Source organism: Salmo trutta, chromosome 21, assembly GCF_901001165.1.
Source record: "Salmo trutta chromosome 21, fSalTru1.1, whole genome shotgun sequence".
NCBI lineage: Eukaryota > Metazoa > Chordata > Actinopteri > Salmoniformes > Salmonidae > Salmo > Salmo trutta.
The window spans coordinates 42816568-42842338 of record NC_042977.1 but is presented as its reverse complement, the minus strand read 5'-3'; the positions used below and the strand labels follow the sequence as shown (position 1 = coordinate 42842338).

Sequence of the window (25771 nt, the reverse complement as noted above, 5' to 3'; positions counted from 1 at the left end):
TGCTACCGCACAGCAAGCTGTACCGGAGTGCCAAGTCTAGGTCCAAGAGGCTTCTAAACAGCTTCTACCCCCAAGCCATAAGACTCCTGAACATCAAGTCAAATGGCTACCTAGACTGCTGCTCTTTAGTTATTTGTTCCTTTTATTTCTTATTTATTTTAGGTATTTTTCTTAAAACTGCATTGTAGTTTAAGGGCTTGTAAGTAAGCATTTCACTGTAAGGTCTACAACTTCGGCGATTGTGGCAAAATTGATGAAATAGATTTTTTGCTCACCTATCTATATACACACAATGCCCCATAATAACAAAGTGAAAACATAAGTATTCACACCCCTGAGTCAATACATGTTAGAATCACCTTTGGTAGCGATTACATAGATCTTGTCATAGATTTTCAAGCCGATTTAAGTCAAAACTGTAACTAGGCCACTCAAGAACATTCAATGTTGTCTTGGTAAGCAACTACAGTATGTATTTGGCCATGTGTTTTAGGTTATTGTCCTGCTCAAAGGTGAATTTGTCTCCCAGTGTCTGTTGGAAAGCAGATTGAACCAGGTTTTCTTCTAGGATTTTGTCTATGCTTAGCTAAATTCTGTTTCTTTTTCTTTAAAAAAATCTCCCTAGTCCTTGCCAATGACAAGCATACCCATAACATGATGCAGCCACCACCATGCTTGACAATATGAAGAGTGGTACTCAGTGATGTGTTGTGTTTGCCCCAAACATAATGCTTTGTATTCAGTACAGAGTGCCTTACTTTAGTGCCTTATTGCAAACAGGATGCATGTTTTGGAATATTTTTTATTCTGTAAAGGCTTCTTTCTTCTCATTCTGTCATTTAGGTTAGTATTGTGGAGTAACTAGAATGTTGTTGATCCATCCTCAGTTTTCTCCTATAACAGCCATTAAACTCTGTAACTGTTTTCATCACCATAGGCCTCATGGTGAAATCTCTGAGGGGTTTCCCTCCTCTCTGGCAACTGTTAGGAAGGATGCCTAAATCTTTGTAGTGAGTGGGTGTATTGATACACCATCCAAAGTGTAATTAATAACTTCACCATGCTCAAAGGGATATTCAATGTCTGCTTTTCTATATTTTTTACCCATCTACCAATAGGTGCCCTTCTTTGTGAGGCATTGGAAAACCTCCCTGGTCTTTGTGGATGAATATGTGTTTTAAATTCACTGCCTGACTGAGGGACCTTACAGATAATTGTATGTGTGGGTACAGATATTAGTTAGTCATTCAATAATCATATTAAACACTATTATTGCACACAGAGTGAGTCCATGCAACTTATTATGTTACTTTTTAAGCAGATTTGTACTCCTGAATGTATTTAGTCTTGCCATAACAAAGGGGTTGAATACTTATTGACTCAAGACATTTTAGCTTTTCATTTATAATTCAATTGTAAAAATTCTGAAAACATAATTCCACTTTGGCATTATGGGGTATTGTGTGTAGGCAAGTGACAAAAAACAATCTCAATTGAATCCATTTTGAATTCAGGCTGTAACACAACAAAATGTGGAATAAGTTAAAGGGTGGGTATACTTTCTCCAAAAGGCGCTGGGTGCCATTTGGGACTTAGCAAGGGGTGTGAATACTTTCTGAAGGCGCGGTAGGTAACAGGGTGCCATTTGGGACCTCTCACCATGGACACCTCCTTCTTGAGCTCATCCAGTTCCTTCTCCTTCTTCTTCTTCTTCCCTTCTCCATTTTCAGCACCACTCTGAGGAATGATTATCACATTAAACTCAAGCACTTTACTCAACCTCACACATACTGACCGACTGAGTGTGTGTGTGTGTGTGTGTGTGTGTGTGTGTGTGTGTGTGCGTGCGTGCGTGCGTGCGTGCGTGCGTGCGTGCGTGCGTGCGTGCGTGTGTGCGCGTGCGTGCGTGTGTGTGTGTGTGTGTGTGTGTGCGTGCTTGCGTGTGCGTGCGTGTGTGTGCGTGTGCGTTGCTCAGATTGGAACAGTCACTGTTGAAGAATGCAGGATCGTGGATATCATCTGCTGATGTCACTCTCGTTTCCCAGCAGCACGTGTGAATGAGTGAAAGAGCGACAGAGAGAATGAACATGTGTGAGAGAGACACACATTGAAAAAGCAAATCAAAGGCTGTCAGAGAGTAGCGAGCTGGTGGAGTGCAGGAAATGTCTCCCACAGCAATTTCCCCAATTTGCTCTTCTCTATGATACTGTATAACAGACACCTGCTAACAACAAATGTCAGCTAGAATTGAAGAAGTTATACAATTGAAATTCTGTAATATGTGTCAATAGAAATATTTATAATATAATGATGATTCCAGTTATCTAGGCCCTAATCCTACTATCCAGTGTGCTTACAATGTGCCTCTTCACTGCGGCATAACCAGCATCATAGCAGATGCTATTAGAAAAAACAGCTTAGGTTTTCCATCATGCCTTACTGTATATATGTGAAATGACTAGCTAACTTTCCCAAAATGTCCAGGTTTTTGAGTTTGAAAGATTTCTGGCATCAGCAGGATATCCGGAATCCTCCAACCAAGTTACAGGCATTTTACAACCCTAGATATGACTGGTTGGTGTTAGACAATAGGTTGACCCAACCATAACACAACCATATGGTCATGTGATGGACTGCATGTGTGTGTGTGTGTGTGTGTGTGTGTGTGTGTGTGTGTGTGTGTGTGTGTGTGTGTGTGTGTATATAAAGCAGAGTTTGGGTCAATTCCTTTTCATTTCAGGACATTCAGGAAGTAAACTGAAATTCAAATATTCACCAATGTTTTAGAATGCTTTGAGTTTACTTTGTAAATGTGAATAGAATTGAGTCCAGCTCTGGTTTAAAGGATAGCAGAATACCCCTCTGTATATGCGTGAATAAGTAGGTTAAGAGAACTTACCCCTTTCCCCATGCTTGCAGCGTTTCAACTCTAGGCTGAAATGTGAAGGACAGACGTTTCGTCCTGACAGACAGACAGACAGACAGACAGACAGACAGACAGTCCTGATCTTTAACACATGGAAAAGACACGGGGGGCTTTTTTTGGGACTGGGACTGACACCCACTCCTTCCCTCCTACCCTTGCCTCTTGCACCCTGTCAGGGTAACCTGAACCTTCCCAGCATCGCTCCCCCGGCCCCTGGGTACACAGAGGGGGCTGTGTGCCGGAACCTGCACCTGTTGTATCCCTCCCTCTCCCCCCCCCCCCCCCCCCGTGTGAGGAACCACCCCCAGTAGAGCACTGTTAGGCTAGCCCCTCTCTCACCACTACAAACAATAACAACAACAATTACAAACAACAACAACAAACAAACCAAAACCACAAAATAAACCTCATGTGTACCATTAAATAACAACCCTACTTTACACTGATCATTTAGGACTAAATAAACCAGGCACGAACCAGGGCTAGGGACCACTGTATACAATCTTACCCAAATTTACCAAAGACACGACCAAACCCAAGTGATTCATCTGGGTTAATCTAACACCACACGGAAAGCTACAGAGAAACACTACTACACTGTATATTTCTAATGTAATCTACTATGACTTCCATAGCAATTATATTGTGTTACTTGCCACCAAAAAGGGATTGCAAAAGATTAGAAAAGTACTTATACTAGGCCTTCTCCCATTATTCAAAACCATTGGCAAATAACATAAGAAGTAGATCAACAGTTGTTCTCTTGTTATGTCAGTCACTGACAGTAACTCAATTAGCCCTTGTCAGCTACCATTTTTTAGATTGGTAAATTAGTCTGTAGTAATCATGGTCGAATTACTGACTGGGGAGACTCCATTTATTTTGTTAATCACTCTCACTCAGATATCATATAAAAAAACTGCTAATATTTCTCTCCATCCTATGACAAAATGTGTAGCGTTGCAGGAAATTAGCCTAGCCGTTAGAGTGTTGGACCAGTAACTGAAAGGTCACTGGTTCGAATACCCGAGCCGACAAGGTAAAAAAATCTGTTGATGCCCTTGAGCAAGGCACTTAACCCTAATTTGCTTCAGGGCCTCTGTACTACTATGGCTGATCCTGTAAAACAACACATTTTACTGCACCTATCCGGTCTATGTGATCAAAACAAAACATTGTACGCCCTTGCATAGCCTAACAAGCATTCAGAACTACACTAACCACCTTGCATAGCCTAACAAGCATTCAGAACTACACTAACCACCTTACATTGCCTATCAAGCATTCAGAACAGAAGCTCAGAGTAAGGATCTTGAAAGAGAGAGCTGAGGCCTTATCTTTACTGATACATATGGACTTTGGCTTGACTTAACACACAAGATAAGTCTCTCTCTCGCCAAAGTATTTTCCTCCCAGCAACCACCTTCTTTTTTCTAATCACATTACCACGGGCAACATCTGAAGTTTACCTCCCTTGTCCTCCCCATAATCTCCCCCTCACTGTGCCAGTGCCTCCTGTAGCCCCATGCAGATTACAAACACCTGAAATGAAAAATGATTTTATTTTCCGCTCCTGGAAAATATGCACCAAAAAAATTATAAACACACAGAATCCCCCTCCATGTACAAGGGTAGAAATGTGTGTGCAAACAGTTTGCTCCACCCTATGGCAACACATGTAGAATTGCAGGAAATTAGCTATAAAACTGCAATTTTTTCTCCCGCTTCATGGCAAAATGTGTAGAATTGCAGGAAATTAGCTGTAAAACTGCACATTTTTCTCCCGCCTCATGGCAAAATTTGTAGAATTGTAGTAAATTTGCTTAAAAACTGCTACATTTTCTCTACGTTCCATGGCAAAATGTGTAGAATAGAAGGAAATGAACGCTAAAACTATGAATGTTTCTCTCTGCTGTCAAGATGGGGGCCCCTGAAATGTTTTGCTCGCAAGGTGGGGGGGCCAACAACATGTCACTTAGGGCCTCCAAAAGTCTAAGGCCGGCCCTGATTGCATGTGTGGGTATGCAGACCCGGGAGCCACTGCGGCCCCCTCATGACGCGCTCAGATTTTTTGTGGCCCCCACCTCGATCCCTAAAATAAATGATCCAATGGCTTATCATAATATATTTGACTCAAACAGACATGGAGAATAGACATTTTAAATTGAGTTTATTTTATTCTTCTTATTCAACCGACATGCGTTTGATGCTTACATTTTTATTTACCTTCCCGTTACAACACATTTTACATGACTGTGGAATTTATATTACTAGTACACTTCAATTATAAGCATAAAAAAAACTAAAAAATGTAAGACGCTTAAAATTTCTAAGAAAGGAATGTTATCTAACAACCTAAACTAATGCAGTACACAATACATCCAACAAAACAGTGTGAAGACATTTTAATGCAGTTTGTAGTATTGTATCAGGAGTCTGTGTGGCCGTACTGAAAGAGGAATGAAAGAAACATTCGAACTACTCACATCTGATGATGGATAGTTGGTTAAACAGTGTTGGGGTAAACAGAGATATCTAGTTCCTGTTGCCTTAATGAACCGTGGTGTGCTTCACACTAGCTCACTCCCTATGACTACAGCTAAAAGAACAGAATGCATTCAGAACTACACTAACCACCTTGAATAGCCTATCAAGCCTTCAGAACTACACTAACCACCTTGAATAGCCTATCAAGCCTTCAGAACTACACTAACCACCTTGAATAGCCTATCAAGCCTTCAGAACTACACTAACCACCTTGAATAGCCTATCAAGCCTTCAGAACTACACTAACCACCTTGAATAACCTATCAAGCCTTCAGAACTACACTAACCACCTTGAATAGCCTATCAAGCCTTCAGAACTACACTAACCACCTTGCATAGCCTATCAAGCCTTCAGAACTACACTAACCACCTTGCATAGCCTATCAAGCCTTCAGAACTCCACTAACCACCTTGAATAGCCTATCAAGCCTTCAGAACTACACTAACCACCTTGCATAGCCTATCAAGCCTTCAGAACTACACTAACCACCTTGCATAGCCTATCAAGCCTTCAGAACAGAAGCTCAGGGTAAGGATCTTGAAAGAGAGAGCTGTCCTCCCCATAATCTCCCCCTCACTGTGCCAGTGTTTCCTGTAGCCCCATGCAGTTTACAAACACCTGAAATGAAAAATGATTTTATTTTCCGCTCCTGGAAAATATGCACCAAAAACAATGAACAGCCACACAGAATCCCCCTCCAGATACAAGAGCAGAAATGTGATCAAATGTCATAAGAAGATCTATCACATGTCTGCCTCTCTCAAACAAAACATGGTCTCCATGTGTTTTCTTGCACATGTAAAGTAAAATGTAATGTATAACTATTTACTTTAGGGTGACAATACATATACACAGTTTTTCCCTAATCTTTTGTTTGACATGACAGTCTGACTAGACACACAGACACATAAAACACACACTTTTGCCACCGGCAGAGAGCTATAGCTAAATTAAAGTCTTCAATGAGAACTAATGAGTATGATTCTGCCCAGTGTCCATCCCTGGCCAATAGTTGGGCAGAAGACAGCGACGTGGCATTCCAACCAGCAGAAATGGTGGGTGAATAAACGTGCAGGGGTGTGGTGGCATTGGTGGGGGAGTGAGAGAGGTGTTGGTGATCAGGGGGGTGGAGGAGAGGAGTGGTGTCCATCACTGAGTTTGAAAAAGAGAGAAGAGGAGGAAGAAGAGGAGGAGGAAGAAGAGGAGGAGGAAGAAGAAGAAAGAATTGCTGAGTTTGTTTGAGATGAGTTTGTCTGATACAGTCTATATCTATACAGATAGAAGAGGTCTGATACGGTCTATATCTATACAGATAGAAGAGGTCTGATACGGTCTATATCTATACAGATAGAAGAGGTCTGATACAGTCTATATCTATACAGATAGAAGAGGTCTGTATCTATACAGATAGAAGAGGTCTGATACAGCCTATATCTATACAGATAGAAGAGGTCTGATACAGTCTATATCTATACAGATAGAAGAGGTCTGTATCTATACAGATAGAAGAGGTCTGATACAGTCTATATCTATACAGATAGAAGACGTCTGATACAGTCTGTATCTATACAGATAGAAGAGGTTTGATACAGTCTATATCTATACAGATAGAAGAGGTCTGATACAGTCTATATCTATACAGATAGAAGAGGTCTGTATCTATACAGATAGAAGAGGTCTGATACAGTCTATATCTATACAGATAGAAGAGGTCTGATACAGTCTATATCTATACAGATAGAAGAGGTCTGATACAGTCTGTATCTATACAGATAGAAGAGGTCTGATACAGTCTATATCTATACAGATAGAAGACGTCTGATACAGTCTATATCTATACAGATAGAAGAGGTCTGTATCTATACAGATAGAAGAGGTCTGATACAGTCTGTATCTATACAGATAGAAGAGGTCTGATACAGTCTATATCTATACAGATAGAAGAGGTCTGTATCTATACAGATAGAAGAGGTCTGATACAGTCTATATCTATACAGATAGAAGAGGTCTGATACAGTCTATATCTATACAGATAGAAGAGGTCTGATACAGTCTGTATCTATACAGATAGAAGAGGTCTGATACAGTCTATATCTATACAGATAGAAGACGTCTGATACAGTCTATATCTATACAGATAGAAGAGGTCTGTATCTATACAGATAGAAGAGGTCTGATACAGTCTGTATCTATACAGATAGAAGAGGTCTGATACAGTCTATATCTATACAGATAGAAGACGTCTGATACAGTCTGTATCTATACAGATAGAAGAGGTCTGATACAGTCTATATCTATACAGATAGAAGACGTCTGATACAGTCTGTATCTATACAGATAGAAGAGGTCTGATACAGTCTGTATCTATACAGATAGAAGAGGTCTGATACAGTCTATATCTATACAGATAGAAGACGTCTGATACAGTCTGTATCTATACAGATAGAAGACGTCTGATACAGTCTGTATCTATACAGATAGAAGAGGCTTAAGTATGGAGTGGAGAGTGGATTGGGTAATCTATGAGGGAACATAGCTTAGTGTCACTAAAGGATAGGGAGAGAGAGAGAGTGTCTGTGTGAGAGAGAAGGAGACAGAGGGAGAGAGAAAAAGAGACAGACAGAGAGAGAGATCCAGTTGCCAGCAAGTGCTAAAATAATGATCTGAGTGGGGGAGACACATGCAGGAGGGATTAACGGTACCAAAATAACCAGGAGGAGTATAAGGATGAATCACTTGTTGGTATCCCTCTGTTGTCAGGGCCTGAGAATGTCGACTGGCTGTCAACGTGACATAATTTCAAGGACTCAGTCACAACAACTGAGAGAATAGAGTGCCATTCAGGACATATTCTCAGTCACAACAACAGAGAGAATAGAGTGCCATTCAGGACATACTCTCAGTCACAACAACAGAGAGAATAGGGTATCATTCAGGACATACTCTCAGTCACAACAACAGAGAGAACAGAATGATATTCGGGATATACTCTCAGTCACAAACGAACAAGTATTTTCCTGTTTTGCAGCTGTTACAGTAATCCTGTATACGCCCTTATGGAGCCAGAAATAACCTAACCTTCAGCATGCACTGACAGCCAAGCAGCAGAGCCCAGTGTAGAACTATGACCTCCATTAGCTCAAATGTGAAGGGATTGAATCACCCGGTGAAATGAACTACAGGTTGAACCCATCGACACAAGCTGAGAGCTTGGAATCATATTTCTCTAACTCGTCAGTGCAGGGTGCACTCACACTCTCTTTCCGCACCACTCTCATCTGATCTGATTGAGCCATTGAGCTAAGCAACCAGCAGCAGGAAACATTAATAGAAATTTCAGGAACTATTTGACCCCTCCCTGAAGTCATTAGTATCTCTACATTAGCAGGGTCCATATATTACACTGCATGTCTATACTGGGTCAGCTCTACTTGATGCTAGCTGGAGGGATTATATGTTGTATATTCTGCAGAGGAGACACTGAGTTTGATAGGACTACTCTTTCATAGGGCTTAATGAGATAGGACAAGTGCATCAGGAGGTGGAGCAGATGGAAAGGGGTGTGGCCTAACGGGGTGTGGTCTAAATGTGTGTTATCTAAAGGGGTGTGGTCTAAAGGGGTGTGGTCTATGGAAGCTGAAGCGGTCAGGTAGAAGGAAATTAAGACCTTGAGAAATAAGATTCAGAAAATCTATTGGAGAGAAAGAGATAAGGGAAATGAGATAGAGGGGGAGAGAGCGAGAGCAAGAGAGAAGGGGAGAGAGAGGGTGAGAGAGAGCGAGAGAGAGGGGGAGATAAATAGGAAAGAGAGGATGTGAAAGAGTTAGCATTAAAAGTTTTTAAAACCACTTGAACAGTTTGAATGAGAAGAGTCTGAATACAAAGTGTTCCACTGAAAGGAGGAAAGGGAAAGAGAGAACGCCAATGTGAGGGGGAAGCCAGACTCTGTCTCCCAAATGGCACCCTATTCCTTACATAGGGCACTACTTTTGACCAAGGCCCAGAGTGCACTATGTAGGGAACAAGATGCCATTTGGGACACAGCTGAAAATAACAAATTGGGTTGTCCCTGTATCCAGGACCCTTGTGATGAGTATCAGACAGACGTGGTAGAGAAATACTGCCTTGCATCAAATCTAAGATGACAGGATGGAAACAAAGCTTTTCAGATATTGTCATCCAACCAGCAGTCAGATGTTGTTATCCAACCAGCAGTCAGATGTTGTCATCCAACCAGCAGTCAGATGTTGTTATCCAACCAGCAGTCAGATGTTGTCATCCAACCAGCAGTCAGATGATGTTATCCAACCAGCAGTCAGATGTTGTTATCCAACCAGCAGTCAGATGTTGTTATCCAACCAGCAGTCAGATGTTGTTATCCAACCAGCAGTCAGATGATGTTATCCAACCAGCAGTCAGATGTTGTCATCCAACCAGCAGTCAGATGATGTTATCCAACCAGCAGTCAGATGATGTTATCCAACCAGCAGTCAGATGATGTTATCCAACCAGCAGTCAGATGATGTTATCCAACCAGCAGTCAGATGTTGTTATCCAACCAGCAGTCAGATGATGTTATCCAACCAGCAGTCAGATGATGTTATCCAACCAGCAGTCAGATGATGTTATCCAACCAGCAGTCAGATGATGTTATCCAACCAGCAGTCAGATGATGTTATCCAACCAGCAGTCAGAATCACTATTGTGTCTATGTTCACCTCAGTACTGTGTCTATGTTCACCTCAGTACTGTGTCTATGTTCACCTCAGTATTGTGTATATGTTCTCCTCAGTATTGTGTATATGTTCACCTCAGTATTGTGTCTATGTTCTCCTCAGTATTGTGTCTATGTTCTCCTCAGTATTGTGTCTATGTTCAGAATCACTATTGTGTGAGGGGTACTATTTGAGACGCAGCCTTTTAGTTCATTAGGACCGCCTCTCTAAGACCCTCCTCTGCCTCTCTCTCCAGTATGATTTCGGACAGTATCGTCCTCCGTTTAAAACCCCTGTCTGTCTCATTCACTTATTTCAGGGTCAGTTTTTTGGTGAGCTGGGACAGGAAACTGGCTGATTTGGCTGAGGAGGACCCACCCCCATTCCCCTCCCCCTCTTTGTCCCCCTTGGAGAGCTCCAGCTCAATGGTCATCAGCACCCTGTCAGGCCTCTCCCCCTTGGGTGAGTCCCCTCCCCATGTTCCTGCTCTCCCTGGCTGTCTCAGTGCTTTGTGCTGGGCTGTGTGGTCTGTGTGGGCTGTGTGGGCTGTGTGGGCTGTGTTTTGGGGCTCTAGCTCTCTGCTCTCCGTATCCTATTTCTTATCCTTGCGTGACTCCTGCTTCTTCTTTTCTGAGGCGGCGGTCTTCAGCTTGGACGGGTCCCCGATGGAGAGAACTGGGACCTGTGGAGAGGAGGAAGGAAGAGGGGAGGAGAGGAGTCACTTCAGCAGGAAATGTGAGAAAGGAGAGAGGGAGGAGAGTGGAGGACAGAGAGGGGGAGAGGAGAGAGGAGAGGTGTGTTAGCACGGGGGACATGGGGGAGAGATGGCCGTGTTAAAAATGAGGAAACATATGGATTAGGATTGAAGGTATTTACATCAGAGAAGAGAAGAGAGGTCCATTTAGGAGGAAAAGAGACAGAGAGAGGTCCATTTAGGAGGAAAAGAGACAGTGAGAGGTCCATTTAGGAGGAAAAGAGACAGAGAGAGGTCCATTTAGGAGGAAAAGAGACAGAGAGAGGTCCATTTAGGAGGAAAAGAGACAGAGAGAGGTACATTTAGGAGGTAAGGGGTAGGCAAGTGATGGGGGGAGGTCTCCAGGGCTGCAGGGGGTGACAAAACAAGCATCCTTGAGTTAGAGACAGGACTGCTACATACAGATCTAACATCTAACACAGGACTGCTACGCATCTCACATTCAGCTTGTCACTGAATCAACACTGAATCAACACATCTCACATGGTACATATCTCACATTCAGCTTGTCACTGAATCAAAACTGAATCAACACAATCCACATGTGCATCAGTTCACTCACTCATTCATCAGCACTATAGAATGGACCTTGATAATGATAGCAAATGAAATATTTCTGCAAACCCTCATCTTACTGCAGCTAAAGACATGTGAGTGGGCTGGGAAGGTAAGGGCACAGGAGAGAGAGGCCACACACAGGTGGTTACTATTTAAAGGGGTATATTGTAAGTAAGAGGAAGCTCAAGGGGTAAAGGAATAGGGTATATCCCAAATGCCCCCCTATTCTCTATATACTGCACTGCTTTTGGCCAGAACCCTATGGGCCCTGGTTTAAAATTAATACACACTAAATAGAATAGGGCTGCCATTGGGGACTCAGCCATGGTTGGTACGGAAAATACAGCGGAGGAAAGTGGCTTCTGAGTTAGTGAAAAGGAAAAGGTCAGAGGAATCTAATTGAATGACTAAAAAAGAAACGCTACTAGAAATATACACTGGGCTGCTATGGACAGGGTACAGGGTATGTACATGGCTCTACAGTGGCTATGGACAGGGTACAGGGTAGGTACATGGCTCTACAGTGGCTATGGACAGGGTACAGGGTATGTACATGGCTCTACAGTGGCTATGGACAGGGTACCGGGTAGGTACATGGCTCTACAGTGGCTATGGACAGGGTACAGGGTATGTACATGGCTCTACAGTGGCTATGGACAGGGTACAGGGTATGTACATGGCTCTACAGTGGCTATGGACAGGGTACAGGGTAGGTACATGGCTCTACAGTGGCTATGGACAGATATTGCATTCTAAATGGCACCCTATTCCCTATTACCTAAAACCTAAAACCTACAGTGGCTATGGACAGGGTACAGGGTAGGTACATGGCTCTACAGTGGCTATGGACAGGGTACCGGGTAGGTACATGGCTCTACAGTGGCTATGGACAGGGTACAGGGTAGGTACATGGCTCTACAGTGGCTATGGACAGGGTACAGGGTAGATACATGGCTCTACAGTGGCTATGGACAGGGTACAGGGTAGGTACATGGCTCTACAGTGGCTATGGACAGGGTACAGGGTAGGTACATGGCTCTACAGTGGCTATGGACAGGGTACAGGGTAGTTACATGGCTCTACAGTGGCTATGGACAGGGTACAGGGTAGGTTATTGGCTCTACAGTGGCTATGGACAGGGTACAGGGTAGGTAGATGGCTCTACAGTGGCTATGGACAGGGTACAGGGTAGGTAGATGGCTCTACAGTGGCTATCGACAGGGTACAGGGTAGGTACATGGCTCTAGTTACAGTGGCTATGGACAGGGTACAGGGTAGGTACATGGCTCTACAGTGGCTATGGACAGGGTACAGGGTAGGTAGATGGCTCTACAGTGGCTATGGACAGGGTACAGGGTAGGTAGATGGCTCTACAGTGGCTATCGACAGGGTACAGGGTAGGTACATGGCTCTAGTTACAGTGGCTATGGACAGGGTACAGGGTAGGTACATGGCTCTACAGTGGCTATGGACAGGGTACAGGGTAGGTACATGGCTCTACAGTGGCTATGGACAGGGTACAGGGTAGGTACATGGCTCTACAGTGGCTATGGACAGGGTACAGGGTAGATACATGGCTCTACAGTGGCTATGGACAGATATTGCATTCTAAATGGCACCCTTTTCCCTATACCCTATTCCCTATTACCTAAAACCTATTCACTATACCCTATTCATTATACCCTATTCCCTATTCCCTATTCCCTATTCCCTGCTACTGCACAACAAAGGCTAAATCTGACTTCAAAGTATTTTTCTGTCTAGACAGACAGCAATTTCTGGCACCCCATGATATATTCTGATCAACTGGCTTGTTCTTGTGTCATTACAACAGATGAAAGACATTTCACCAAATTCGTAGTTAGTGAGTTTTGCATTTGTAGGGCAGTATACAGTGCACTACTTTTGAACAGGGCCCATACCTATATAGTGAACTACTTTTGAACAGGGCCCATACCTATATAGTGCACTACTTTTGAACAGGGCCCATACCTATATAGTGCACTACTTTTGACCAGGCCCATACATATAGTGCACTACTTTTGACCAGAGTCCATAGGGAACGGGGTGCCATTTCGGGCGCAGCCAGATAAATCAGTCAGAAGGTGACTAGAGAGGGGTTTAGGAGCTCAGTCCCTGCCTGAATACTAACACAGCTCACTGACAGACAGCGAGACAGGCAGAGAGACAGGTAGAGGTGGGTAGAGGTGGGTAGAGAGGTAGAGAGACAGGTAGTGACAGGTAGAGGTGGGTAGAGGTGGGTAGAGAGGTAGAGAGGCAGGTAGAGAGAGGGAGACAGGCAGAGAGGTAGAGAGGTAGAGACAGGCAGAGAGGTAGTGTGACAGGTAGAGGTAGAGACAGGTAGAGGGTTCAAAACAGGTATAGAGACAGGTAGAGGGGAAGAGAGACAGGTAGGGAGGTAGAGAGACAGGTAGAGGTAGAGACAGGTAGAGAGACAGGTAGAGAGGAAGAGAGACAGGTAGAGATGGGTATAGAGACATGTAGAGAGGTAGAGACAGGTAGAGAGGTAGAGATTGATTAGAGGATGGATCAGTTAAACATAAACAGATCCAAACGAGTCACCTGTGGGGAAAAAGACAGAGCAAGAGAAAGAAAAAAAGACAGGGGCTTCTCACGGCCATCTGGAGAGAAAAGACGAAGGATAGACAGACAGGAGAAGGAGGGAGGTGTGACTGAAAGAAAGGGGGAGACAGCGCCTGGATAAAGAGAATGTGAATGAGTCAGTGAGAGAGAGGAAGGAGTTGAGGGATGGAGCGTTAGCTAGGATTAATATTAAATGCACTGTATTATCATTCCAGTACAGCCTGATTGTGCTGCTGCTGCTGCTGCTTCAGCCTCCAGGGCAGTCAGCTACTAGCTGTTCCACCTCCCTCCCTCCCTCCCTCCCTTACTCCCTCCCTCCCTCCCTCAGTAATGGTGAATGAAGAAGCCACACGAGATCCGCATCCCAAATGGCACCCTATTCCCTATATAATAGTGCACTACTTTTGAATGGTACCCTATAATGGTGACTCCCTCCTAAAATAAAGGTAAAATAAAAATAACTAAAATACACCCCATAGGGCCCTGGTCAAAAGTAGTGCACTATAGAGGCTCTGGTCAAAAGTAGTGCACTATATAGGGAATAGGGTGCCATTTGGGACGCAGTTATCATTGTGCAAGCCCAGCAAACAGAAATAATGAAGATACAGTGGCGGATAAACATTGTGGCGAGTCAGCGTAGCACTAAATAAGGCCGTTTTGATCAAACGGGACGTTTTACGACTGTAACCATACCCTATATATGAAAACCCTATTTGTGTCCCAAATGGCACCCTATTCCCTATACTGTATAGTGCACTAATTTTGTCTAGGGGCCCAAAGGGCTCTGGTCAAAAGTAGTGCACTCTGTACTGCATAGGATGACATTTGGGATGTAGATAAGGCCTGTTTTAGAGTGTAAGTAAACCCTACATATGAAAACCCTGTAAATGTGTTTACATACTGTAGGTTTAACCTGTAAACGTGTTTACATACTGTAGGTTTAACCTGTAAACATACTGTAGGTTTAACCTGTAAATGTGTAAACATACTGTAGGTTTAACCTGTAAATGTGTTAACATACTGTAGGTTTAACCTGAAAACATACTGTAGGTTTAACCTGTAAATGTGTTAACATACTGTAGGTTTAACCTGTAAACATACTGTAGGTTTAACCTGTAAATGTGTAAACATACTGTAGGTTTAACCTGTAAATGTGTAAACATACTGTAGGTTTAACCTGTAAATGTGTAAACATACTGTAGGTTTAACCTGTAAACATACTGTAGGTTTAACCTGTAAACGTGTTAACATACTGTAGGTTTAACCTGTAAACATACTGTAGGTTTAACCTGTAAATGTGTAAACATACTGTAGGTTTAACCTGTAAACATACTGTAGGTTTAACCTGTAAATGTGTTAACATACTGTAGGTTTAACCTGTAAATGTGTAAACATACTGTAGGTTTAACCTGTAAACATACTGTAGGTTTAACCTGTAAATGTGTAAACATACTGTAGGTTTAACCTGTAAATGTGTTAACATACTGTAGGTTTAACCTGTAAATGTGTTAACATACTGTAGGTTTAACCTGTAAACGTGTAAACATACTGTAGGTTTAACCTGTAAATGTGTAAACATACTGTAGGTTTAAAAGAGAGCAGCCATTGTGAGGAGAAATGAATCACACATGGGGAGACTTTGTTTATATTTCAGAAACCTTTGGCTTTGTGTTTTATTATTCATTTATGCAGCCAACCTCCGGGCGTGTGTGACTGACTGCAACTCAAACTGACTGTCAGTCATGTGACAGTGTGTGCGTCCCAAGTAGCACTCTATTCCCCGTATAGTCGACTACTTTTGACAAAAATCAAATCAATGTTTATTGTTCACATACACAGGATACAGAGGATTTAACACTATTACTAAAAGAGTGTACTGCTTTTGACAGAGGCCCATAGAGTTCTGCTAGTAGTAGACTATATGGGTCAGTGGTCAGCAACAGGTGGCCTGTGGCCAAAACTGACCAGCGAGTGATTTATTTTGATCCCCAACATTTTGGGGGATTTTTTTTTCTTCGTTTTAGGTAAAAAAAGACTGTAAAATTACCAGGAATTCAACAAGAAATTTGTTTAATGTAGGAAATATGTTCCCAAGTATTTTCACAGATAAAAAAAAAGAAGAGATATGTGATTGTGTCTCAATGAAATGAAGGTATGTCATTTGTTTTATTTTCAAGTACAATCTCTTTCTGGGCTTAGTTGTGGTCAACTTACAGTGTACATATTGTTATAATTCTGTTCCGGCCCCCGGACCATCCGTTCCAACAAAAATCAGCCCGCAGCTGAATCTAGTTACCTACCCCTGATATAGGGAATAGGATTCCATTTGGGATGCAGCCAGGGAGCTGTGTGAATATGAGAATTAGTGATCACTCTGGTACTGAGGTAAACAGAAGCGAACCCTGCCTCTAACCCCTGATACTGTACTGACCTCCAGCCGCAAGCCCATGACCCAGTGCTACAGTATATTCGCTAGCTGCATACTTGCTTTTCTATATATGTTTCTGAACAATGCTACAATAAAGTGACTACATGCCACACTTTCCCTGGTAGGGTTGTATAATTCTGTCAAATTTCACAAAATGTCCAGGTTTTCCCCAAATTCCTGCTTCAGGAAATCCTGGATATTTTTTTCAAGTTACCCGAATTTTGCAAACCTAGTCCCTTGACTACTTCCATGAAGATGTCTTAGTTTATTTCATATTTAGACTGAGTTGAATTGATCGATAGGATGGAATAATATAGGTCTTGAGGTGTTTGTAGTTTAACAGCATGTCATACATCATCATCTATTTAACAAGAAATCTCTCTCACAACATAATAAAACTTGATTCGCCCTGGAGGAACTGCTGCTAATCCCAAAAGCACACAAGAAATAATGAGTGTTTTATTAATCCAATACTAAGGTCATGTCCCAAAATGGCACCCTATTCCCTATATAACGCACTATTCTGGTCAAAAGTAGTGCAGTGTATAGGGAACAGGGTGCCCTTTTGGCACGCAGCCTAAGAGCTATCCATCCCCAAGCCCTGCACTTATCCGCAGTGTGACTCTATGTAATTTGGGATAACTGTGAGCCAATAATGGGCCAGTGATTTACATTTGACTCAAAGGAGGTAGAATCAGCAGGTCTCCCTCGTATTCTCCTTTCTCTCCCACTGAGAGCAAATCAGTTCCATTCACAGGGAATTGAATTACTGTACAACAGGACCTTGCTGCAGCCATTTCACAGTGCTGCTCTTCTGTGTTATTATCATTATGCCTTAAAGCTATTTACCCATTGTGTTTGTCTGGCCTTTGAGGAGGTTTAAAATTAAGGGGGGGGGGGTAAGAGATTGGAGGGGTGGTACTTTAGCTCGAGGGGTTCTGGGACTGTGTGGTTCTGGGACTGTGTGGTTCTGGGACTGTGTGGTAATGGGACTGTGTGGTAATGGGACTGTGTGGTTCTTTCTGGGACTGTGTGGTTCTGGGACTGTGTGTGTAACCATGGTGTTATAGTATGAGCTGTTATATACTGTAGGTGCTGTACTCTGACAAGACTTGTGTTGTAAGGCACTTGTGTGCTGTAGTTGTGAGCTGTTGTTGTTGTGATTGAACTGCTGTCGATGTGTAGTTGCTGTGAGTGAGGTGATGTCGATGTGTAGTTGTTGTGAGTGAGGTGATGTCGATGTGTAGTTGTTGTGAGTGAGGTGATGTCGATGTTTAGTTGTTGTGAGTGAGGTGATGTCGATGTGTAGTTGTTGTGAGGTGATGTCGATGTGTAGTTGTTGTGAGTGAGATGCTGTCGATGTGTAGTTGTTGTGATTGAGGTGATGTCGATGTTTAGTTGTTGTGAGTGAGGTGATGTCGATGTGTAGTTGTTGTGAGTGAGGTGATGTTGTTGTGAGTGAGGTGATGTCGATGTGTAGTTGTTGTGAGTGAGGTGCTGTCGATGTGTAGTTGTTGTGAGTGAGATGCTAATGTTGTGTAGTCATTGTGAGTGAGCCGACGCTGAGAGGACTTGCCTGTCTCTGCTGAGATCCCTCTTTACCCTTCCCTTTCTTTCCATGTTTGCTGGAGGAAACAAAAGAGAACCAAGTCAGGAGGATGTAGAACCTCTGCCTCCGGTGGTCAAAGGGATGTACTGCTCCTGTAACAGTATAGTACTGCCTGCCTTATAGCTATCGCAAAGAACACAGCACTGTTTCTCCAGCTAGGTTATGAGACACAGCGACATAGATAGACTTTAAAGTGTCAATAGAAGTCAACTTCTTTCCTGTGCAGAGGGCTGGTCTAGGGGCAATGCCTCAGCCTCTGACACACATGGCTAGCTTTGATACAACCTGTCCCTAACTTTCTGCACTTCCATCCTCTCTCTCTATCTGTTCAATCAAATCAGAAAAAAACACCTAGTGACAGCTAAGCCATACAGAATGAGCTGAAGCTTGGACCTCAGACCCAGGCACAGGGACACTGACCTGACACTGAGGTTGAAGACTCTGCGGGCCACCAGGAACCTCATGAGATAGTAGATAACCACGACGAGCACCAACAGACCCAGCACCGCACCGATGATGGCCCCCGTGATCACTCCAGCCTGGATGGGAACTGGGAGAGTGAAGGGGGGGGGAGAGAGAGAGAGAGAGAGAGAGAGAGATAAAAAAAAAGAAAGAAAGAAAGAAAGAAATTGGAAAAGAGAGCAAGAGGAATGAGGATGAAAATAGAGAGGGAGGGATGGAGAGAAATATGAAGAAGACAAGAAAACAAATTTGACATTAAAAAACATATTAGCACAAAATAAGGGCTTGCTTAAGTGTGCAGCCTGATTTAGAATTCTGATCATGATTCTGGATGATTGTAGCACTGCGCTGCTTCTGATTGTGATGACGGACCCTTTAATTCACTACAGTGGTTGATGAAATAGACCTGTCTGTATAAACCTAGATAGAATTTGATCCGTTTCTAGAATTTACGTTTTCCTGACCAAGATGGCAAATGGATTTATTAGGCATGTTGCTAGGGTGCCAATATCTATTCTAGGAACTGTATATATGTAATTCTATAACCCGGTCCCAGATCTGTTTGTGACATCATGCCGCTCCTTTGCCACTACTTGTCATGCCAAAGCATGGAGTGTGACAAACAGACTGATCCTCAGGCTAGTGATTCTATGCTCTCACCTTTTTCAAAGACCAGCAGTCTGACACTGGAGGCGTGTCCCACTATGTCAGGTGGGTTCTTGGCGTCACAGGTGAAGGTGCCGTTGTCTCCGTAGTCCAGGTTCTTGAGTAGGATGGATCCATCCCGGCGACCAGGGTTCCCCACAAACTCCAGCCTGTCTCTGAACGGTCCCTTGTTGGCCACATAGGGGGCACCACCAGTGTAGTGGAAGACCTGGAGCACAGAACAGGGAAGGTATTCAGTTTCCTTCTTGTGTGGTTTTACATGTAGGCTAAGGTTGAATACAAAATGGCACCCTATTCCCTATGTAGTGAACTACTTTTGTATTGGTAAAGGTTAAAATTAGGGAATACTAAGGTGCCATTTTAGACCAGCCCATACAGTAGTGTGAGATGAAATGTGTTAAAAGAAGATGCTTGTGAGTAAAGTTCATTAACTGTTTTTGGAGAGGAGTAAGAAGGAAGGAAGTGATATCATTTCAGAGGGAGGCAAGAGGTAGATGAAAGCGGAGGAGAGAAGGAGATAGATAATGAGAGTAGGAGAGAGAGAGACAGGGGGATAAAAGGGGGAGATTGGGAGCCATGGAGGGCAAGTCACAACGAGGAGAGAGACATAATAAGATGGAAACAGTCAGATAAGGTGAGAGAGACTGAAATGAAAGAGCTGGCACCAGGTGAGAGGACGGGAGGAGATGAGAACCGAGTGAAAGGCTGCATCCTAAGTAGCACCCTATTCCCTATTTAGTGTACTTCTTTTGACCAGGGCTCTAGTCAGGGTGAGATGGGGAGATGAGTACAATGAGAAGGAGATGAGGACAGTGATAGATAAAGGAGGATAATGGAATGATAGAGAATGGAGTGATAGAGGATGGAGTGATAGAGAATGATAGAGGAGGATAATGGAGTGATAGAGAATGGAGTGATAGAGGATGGAGTGATAGAGAAGAATAGAGGAGGATAATGGAGTAATAGAGAATGGAGTGATAGAGGATGGAGTGATAGAGAAGAATAGAGGAGGATAATGGAGTGATAGAGAATGGAGTGATAGAGGATGGAGTGATAGAGAATGATAGAGGAGGATAATGGAGTGATAGAGAAGGATAGAGGAGGATAATGGAATAATAGAGAAGGATAGAGGAGGATAATGGAGTGATAGAGAATGGAGTGATAGAGGATGGAGTGATAGAGAAGAATAGAGGAGGATAATGGAGTGATAGAGAATGGAGTGATAGAGGATGGAGTGATAGAGAATGATAGAGGAGGATAATGGAGTGATAGAGAATGGAGTGATAGAGGATGGAGTGATAGAGAAGAATAGAGGAGGATAATGGAGTGATAGAGAATGGAGTGATAGAGGATGGAGTGATAGAGAAGGATAGAGGAGGATAATGGAGTGATAGAGAATGGAGTGATAGAGGATGGAGTGATAGAGAAGGATAGAGGAGGATAATGGAGTGATAGAGAATGGAGTGATAGAGGATGGAGTGATAGAGAAGGATAGAGGAGGATAATGGAGTGATAGAGAAGGATAGAGGAGGATAATGGAGTGATAGAGAAGGATAGAGGAGGATAATGGAGTGATAGAGAAGGATAGAGGAGGATAATGGATTGATAAAGAAGAGGTGGTTATATACATAGATGCTGTCCCTGGCTCCGTCGGCCCGGTAGCTCCAGGAGAAGGTGACGTCATCGGAAGTCCAGCGCCAGGAGAAGAATGAACATGACAGACGGATGTCTGACCCCACCAGGGCGTGACGCTCCCAGCCCGTGTAGATGACGATGGCCTCCGACTGCTGGGGCACTAGTTAAAGACGGGGTTAAATGACAAAGATGAACACTCATGTGGTTCATAATAACCTCTTTTCACACTTCCTTGTTTACCCCATCACCATTGTAGCATTCTATCTATGTGTGTATGTTTCACCATTGTTCATTTTTATGGCGCTTTCAATACAAAATATAAACACGGAAGATCAGCACTGCACGGTTAAAAACTATTTTTCTGGGGATATAAAAGGACAATACTATAAAAACAGATGATAATGTGGACTGGGGCACGCAGGGTTAAATAAGAAAAATCTTAGCTGCACATGCCAAAACGTTGTCCCTGGGTAATAAGACAGAGACAAAGGGATAGAGTAGAGAATGTTTTTGAGTTGCAAGACGTTTTTTCAAGACTATCCTTCCAGACTGTTGTCGAGTCTATCGTTCTAACCTCTTGTATTCACATCAATAAACCAACACAACCTTCAAAACTAGTATGGTTTGGATGGACCATTTAATTTACTTTGAAAAGACAGACAAGTAGACCTAGTGGAATAGACATGTTATTTTCAACGTTTTTCTTCGGTTTCAAAACCTTTCATATACACTTCAAAATCCATACACACACCACCACTGTTTATCCAAGGGCACAATGTTTATCCAAGGGCACAATGTTTATCCAAGGGCACAATGCCATATGAACATGAGTTATGAACATGAGTTGTGAACATGAGTTATGAACATTATGAACATGAGTTATGAATATTATGAACATGAGTTATGAACATGAGTTATGAACATGAGTTATGAACATGAGTTATGAACATTATGAACATGAGTTATGAACATGAGTTATGAACATGAGTTATGAACATGAGTTATGAACATGAGTTATGAACATGAGTTATGATGGCAGGCAACAAGGATTGGAGTTAATTGATACTAACTAAAAAGCGCAACAAAACAAAAACTATCCACAGAATATAAACATCCATAGCTTATTTTTCTATGTTGTGTCCTTGAAATATGAATGTAAATTCTGTATTTGCAATAAAATCTATATAAAACTAATATAGTAAATGCAATACATACCACAGTACATTAACCACCACCAATGTAATGACATCTACAAACATTGCCATCATCAATTATTATCCCTAGTATTTTGGGGTATTAGGAATTCCTTTTGATTCAAGATACTGACTCGCACACAAATCATGTTATACACTATGCAATATACACTACCGTTCAAAAGTTTGGGGTCACTTAGAAATGTCCTTGTTTTTGAAAGAAAAACACATTTTCTGTCTGTTAAAATAACATCAAATTGATCAGAAATACAGTGCAGACATTGTTAATGTTGTAAATGACTATTGTAGCTGGAAACGGTAGATTTTTTATGGAATATCTACATAGGCATACAGAGGCCCATTATCAGCAACCATCACTCCTGTGATCCAATGGCACATTGTGTTAGCTAATCCAAGTTTATCATTTTAAAAGGCTATTTGATTATTAGAAAAGAGGAGTGGGAGTACATTAGAGTGTCTAGTTTGAGAAACAGACGCCTCACAAGTCCTCAACTGGCAGCTTCATTAAATAGTACCCGCAAAATACCATTCTCAACATCAACAGTGAAGAGGCGACTCCGAGATGCTGGCCTTCTCGGCAGAGTTCCTCTGTCCAGTGTCTGTGTTCTTTTGCCCATCTTAATCTTTTCTTTTTATTGGCCAGTCTGAGATATGGCTTTGTCTTTGCAGCTCTGCCTAGATGGCCAGCATCCCGGAGTCACCACTTCACTGTTGACGTTGAGACTGGTGTTTTGCGGGTAATATTTAATGAAGCTGCCAGTTGAGGACTTGTGAGGCGTCTGTTTCTCAAACTAGACACTCTAATGTACTTGTCCTCTTGCTTATTTGTGCACCAGGGCCTCCCACTCCTCTTTCTATTCTGGTTAGAGCCAGTTTGTGCTGTTCTGTGAAGGGAGTAGTACACAGCGTTGTACAAGATCTTCAGTTTCTTGGCACAGAATAGCCTTCATTTCTCAGAACAAGAATAGACTGACGAGTTTCAGAAGAAAGGTCTTTGTTTCTGGCCATTTTGATTCTGTAATCGAACCCACAATTGCTGATGCTCCAGATATTCAACCAGTCTAAAGAAGGCCAGTTTTATTGCTTCTTTAATCAGAACAACAGTTTTCAGCTGTGCTAACATAATTGCAGAAGGGTTTTCTAATGATCAATTAGCCTTTTAAAATGATAAACTTGGATTAGCTAACACAGCGTGCCATTGGAACACAGGAGTGATGGTTGCTGATAATGGGCCTATGTAGATATTCCATTAAAAATCTGCCGTTTCCAGCTACAATAGTCATTTACAACATTAACAATGTCTACAGTGTATATCGAATCAATTTGATGTTGTTTTAATGGACAAAAAAAAATTGCATTTGTTTCAAAAACAAGGACATTTCTAAGTGACCACAAACTTTTGAACGGTAGTGTATATATAAAGAAATGCACATTAAAAATGTTCACAGCAGATCACAACTCCAGCGTCCTTGAATAGCTGATGTCAGCCAGCAGAGAACATGTCAATGGAATAAGACTTGACGTTTTTAATAAACATTTTGGCAAAGCTGTAAAAATCAGGGGGAAAGAAAAAGGATCTCTGCTCAAGTGTAAAAATGCTGTCAACACACTGTCTCAGAGTGAGCCCCAATATTGATACCCTCACTCTAACTTTGTGAGCCTTATGGAATTCCGTCACAACAATATAACATCCGCATAACAATGTGTTACAAGACCAACCAATCATCTGACAGGTTTCCTTTACTTGCCTTCCCTTTAATTAATATCTACCAATATCAGTCACCCAGAGTCACCCAGAGTCACCCAGGTTCACCCAGAGTCAGCGACCGACGGGATTAATTCAATGTACAGCTGAGAATGAAATACCAAGCCTGTGTAAAGCATAGGAGATCATTCATCATATCTGTTATTTATTCAAATTGTGTAACTGACCCTATGTGCTCTTTGACCTTTAACCCAGATGTTGATAAAGGTCTGGCAGCGCTATTCACAAATCAAATTAGAAGGTTTAGTCATAGAATTAACATATTAGAAGTAACTTTTTTAAACCATAAATTAAAGAAATTGAACGCAGTTACACTTCACATTACAGTGGCCTTATAATTGTGAAAATAATTAGGGTTAGGGCTGAGATTAAGGATATATAAAGACAAATCAAATACCATCTTTACCTATTCCAAGCAGTATGACCGATGCTAGCGCCAAAATGGTCACCATGGTTCCTGAGTCTTTGGGTTCCTAAAGGGATGTTGCAGACGGAGGAGTCCCACTATGGAGCGATGGAGAGATAGGACAGAGTGATGCACGGTGCCAGGACAGAGGACAACAACAGAACCCTACTGTCCCAGGGTTTATACCCAACCACACCCCTCTCTCTCTCCCTCTCTCCCTCTCTCCCTCTCTCCCTCTCTCCACCTACACCTCAAATGTACAACAATCTACACCATCAATCTTTACCACATCATGTATTGTCCCAGAATGATGTCATTTCCTGTGTGTGATAGGACAGGACAGGGGTATTCAAATTCGAGTCTGGAGGTCCCGAGTACTTAAGGTTTTCTGTTCTACCTGATAGTTAATTGCACCCACCTGGTGTCCCAGGTCTATATCAGTCCTTGATTAGAAGGTGGGGGGGGGGGGCTGTCTCTAACGAGGTCAGTGTAACCCTGTCCATCATCCCCCTGTTTTTCCTCTCCCTGCACTTTCACCGGGATGCGGAGAGAGGAATGGAAAACAAAGGTCCCAAGTCTTCCCTCTCTCCCTTTCTCTCTCCTCCCTCTCTCCGAATTCCTGCCTGTTTGCTGACGTCTAGCAGACAAACAATGGAGGGAGAGAGGGGCACAGGGGGAGACTGGCCTGTCTTTCAATGGAGCCTTCTTCCTCTCCAACCTCTCTCTCTCCTCTCTCTCTCCATCCAGACAAAGCATTGTATTCTCCTCCTGCCTCCCTCTGTAGATCTCCCACTCCGCTTATTCCTGTAAAACAGAGAGAGAGAGAGAGAGAGAGAGAGAGAGAGAGAGAGAGAGGGGAGAGACCAGATATATATATATAGATGTGTTGACATGAGGACACTGGGACACACAGACATGAGAGCCAACACAGATAGAGAGACTGGGAAAGACGCAGAGAAAGGTTTTCTTTATAGGTACGAGAGCCATCCACTCCAGGAGGATGCACAATCCATCAACCTGTCATATGACATAAATATTCATTCGTTTAGCCGACGGTGACATCTACGGTGGGTCAATTTAACATTACACTCCTGCTATCCGCTGACCCACTATTAGGTCGCTCTCCTCTCCCTATCAGAACATGTCATGTGGCTTCCCATTAGACCAGGGCTGCATCCCAAATGGCACCCTATTCCCTATATAGTGCACTTCTTTTGACCAGAGCCCATAGGGAGAACAACTAGTGGGCCAGAGGATAGATGGCTCTTGTCAAAAGTAGTGCACTATGTAAGGAGCAGGGTTCCGTTTCAACAACATACCGACGGATCACTTCACTAAACCTGTTGGCAGAGATCTAGCTCAGTGTGTGTTCTAAATGATTAAGGCTTACCATAAGGCAGAGGAAAGAGGAAATATTTTATAAATCTGTCCACTGAAAGGAACGTGTGGCAAACTTCCAAAGTTTTCTGCAGTGGCAGAAT

General features: G+C 42.7%; 2 protein-coding genes and 1 long non-coding RNA gene across 5 annotated transcripts in view; all 3 read right to left on the bottom strand.

Moving 5' to 3' along the window:
* LOC115157489 (sodium/potassium-transporting ATPase subunit alpha-2) overlaps positions 1-3021 on the bottom strand; it is a 37305-nt gene extending 34284 nt beyond the window's left edge. Inside the window, exons 1-2 of the mRNA XM_029705788.1 lie at positions 2900-3021; positions 1660-1737 (exon numbers count right to left, since the gene is read on the bottom strand). Of these exons, the coding sequence (XP_029561648.1) occupies positions 1660-1737; positions 2900-2911 (90 nt within the window). The 5' untranslated portion in view covers positions 2912-3021. The remainder of the gene's footprint in view (positions 1-1659; positions 1738-2899) is intronic.
* A 2058-nt stretch (positions 3022-5079) lies between these two features.
* On the bottom strand, positions 5080-24458 carry LOC115157490 (myelin protein P0). Of its 3 annotated transcripts, XR_003868461.1 has the most exons (7): positions 24291-24458; positions 20899-21065; positions 19265-19478; positions 18563-18692; positions 18110-18158; positions 5604-10871; positions 5080-5563 (listed from the first exon to the last, which is right to left on the bottom strand). XR_003868461.1 is itself a non-coding variant. In XM_029705789.1 (6 exons), the coding sequence occupies exons 1-6, from the start codon at positions 24334-24336 to the stop codon at positions 10782-10784; spliced, it is 696 nt and encodes a 231-aa protein (XP_029561649.1). In that variant the 5' UTR covers positions 24337-24458; the 3' UTR covers positions 5080-10781. The 3 variants fall into 3 exon arrangements, 2 of the variants coding, with proteins under 2 accessions (XP_029561649.1, XP_029561650.1); XM_029705789.1 differs by having other exon boundaries at positions 5080-10871; XM_029705790.1 differs by having other exon boundaries at positions 5080-6626.
* Positions 12010-13759, bottom strand: LOC115157492 (uncharacterized). Its single transcript, XR_003868462.1, has 2 exons — positions 12294-13759; positions 12010-12224 (listed from the first exon to the last, which is right to left on the bottom strand). It is a non-coding gene; the product is annotated as an uncharacterized LOC115157492 (long non-coding RNA).
* Positions 24459-25771: the final 1313 nt, after the last annotated feature.

Excerpts from the sequence above, each read along its gene's own strand:
- LOC115157490 (XM_029705789.1), bottom strand. The coding sequence starts at position 24,336 with ATGGTGACCATTTTGGCGCTAGCATCGGTCATACTGCTTGGAATAG. Across the intron at positions 19,479-20,898 it reads GAGCCAGGGACAGCATCTAT|GTCTTCCACTACACTGGTGG; the intron begins GTATATAACCAC and ends TCTGTGCTCCAG. Across the intron at positions 18,159-18,562 it reads GTCTTCAACCTCAGTGTCAG|CAAACATGGAAAGAAAGGGA; the intron begins GTCAGTGTCCCT and ends TGTTTCCTCCAG.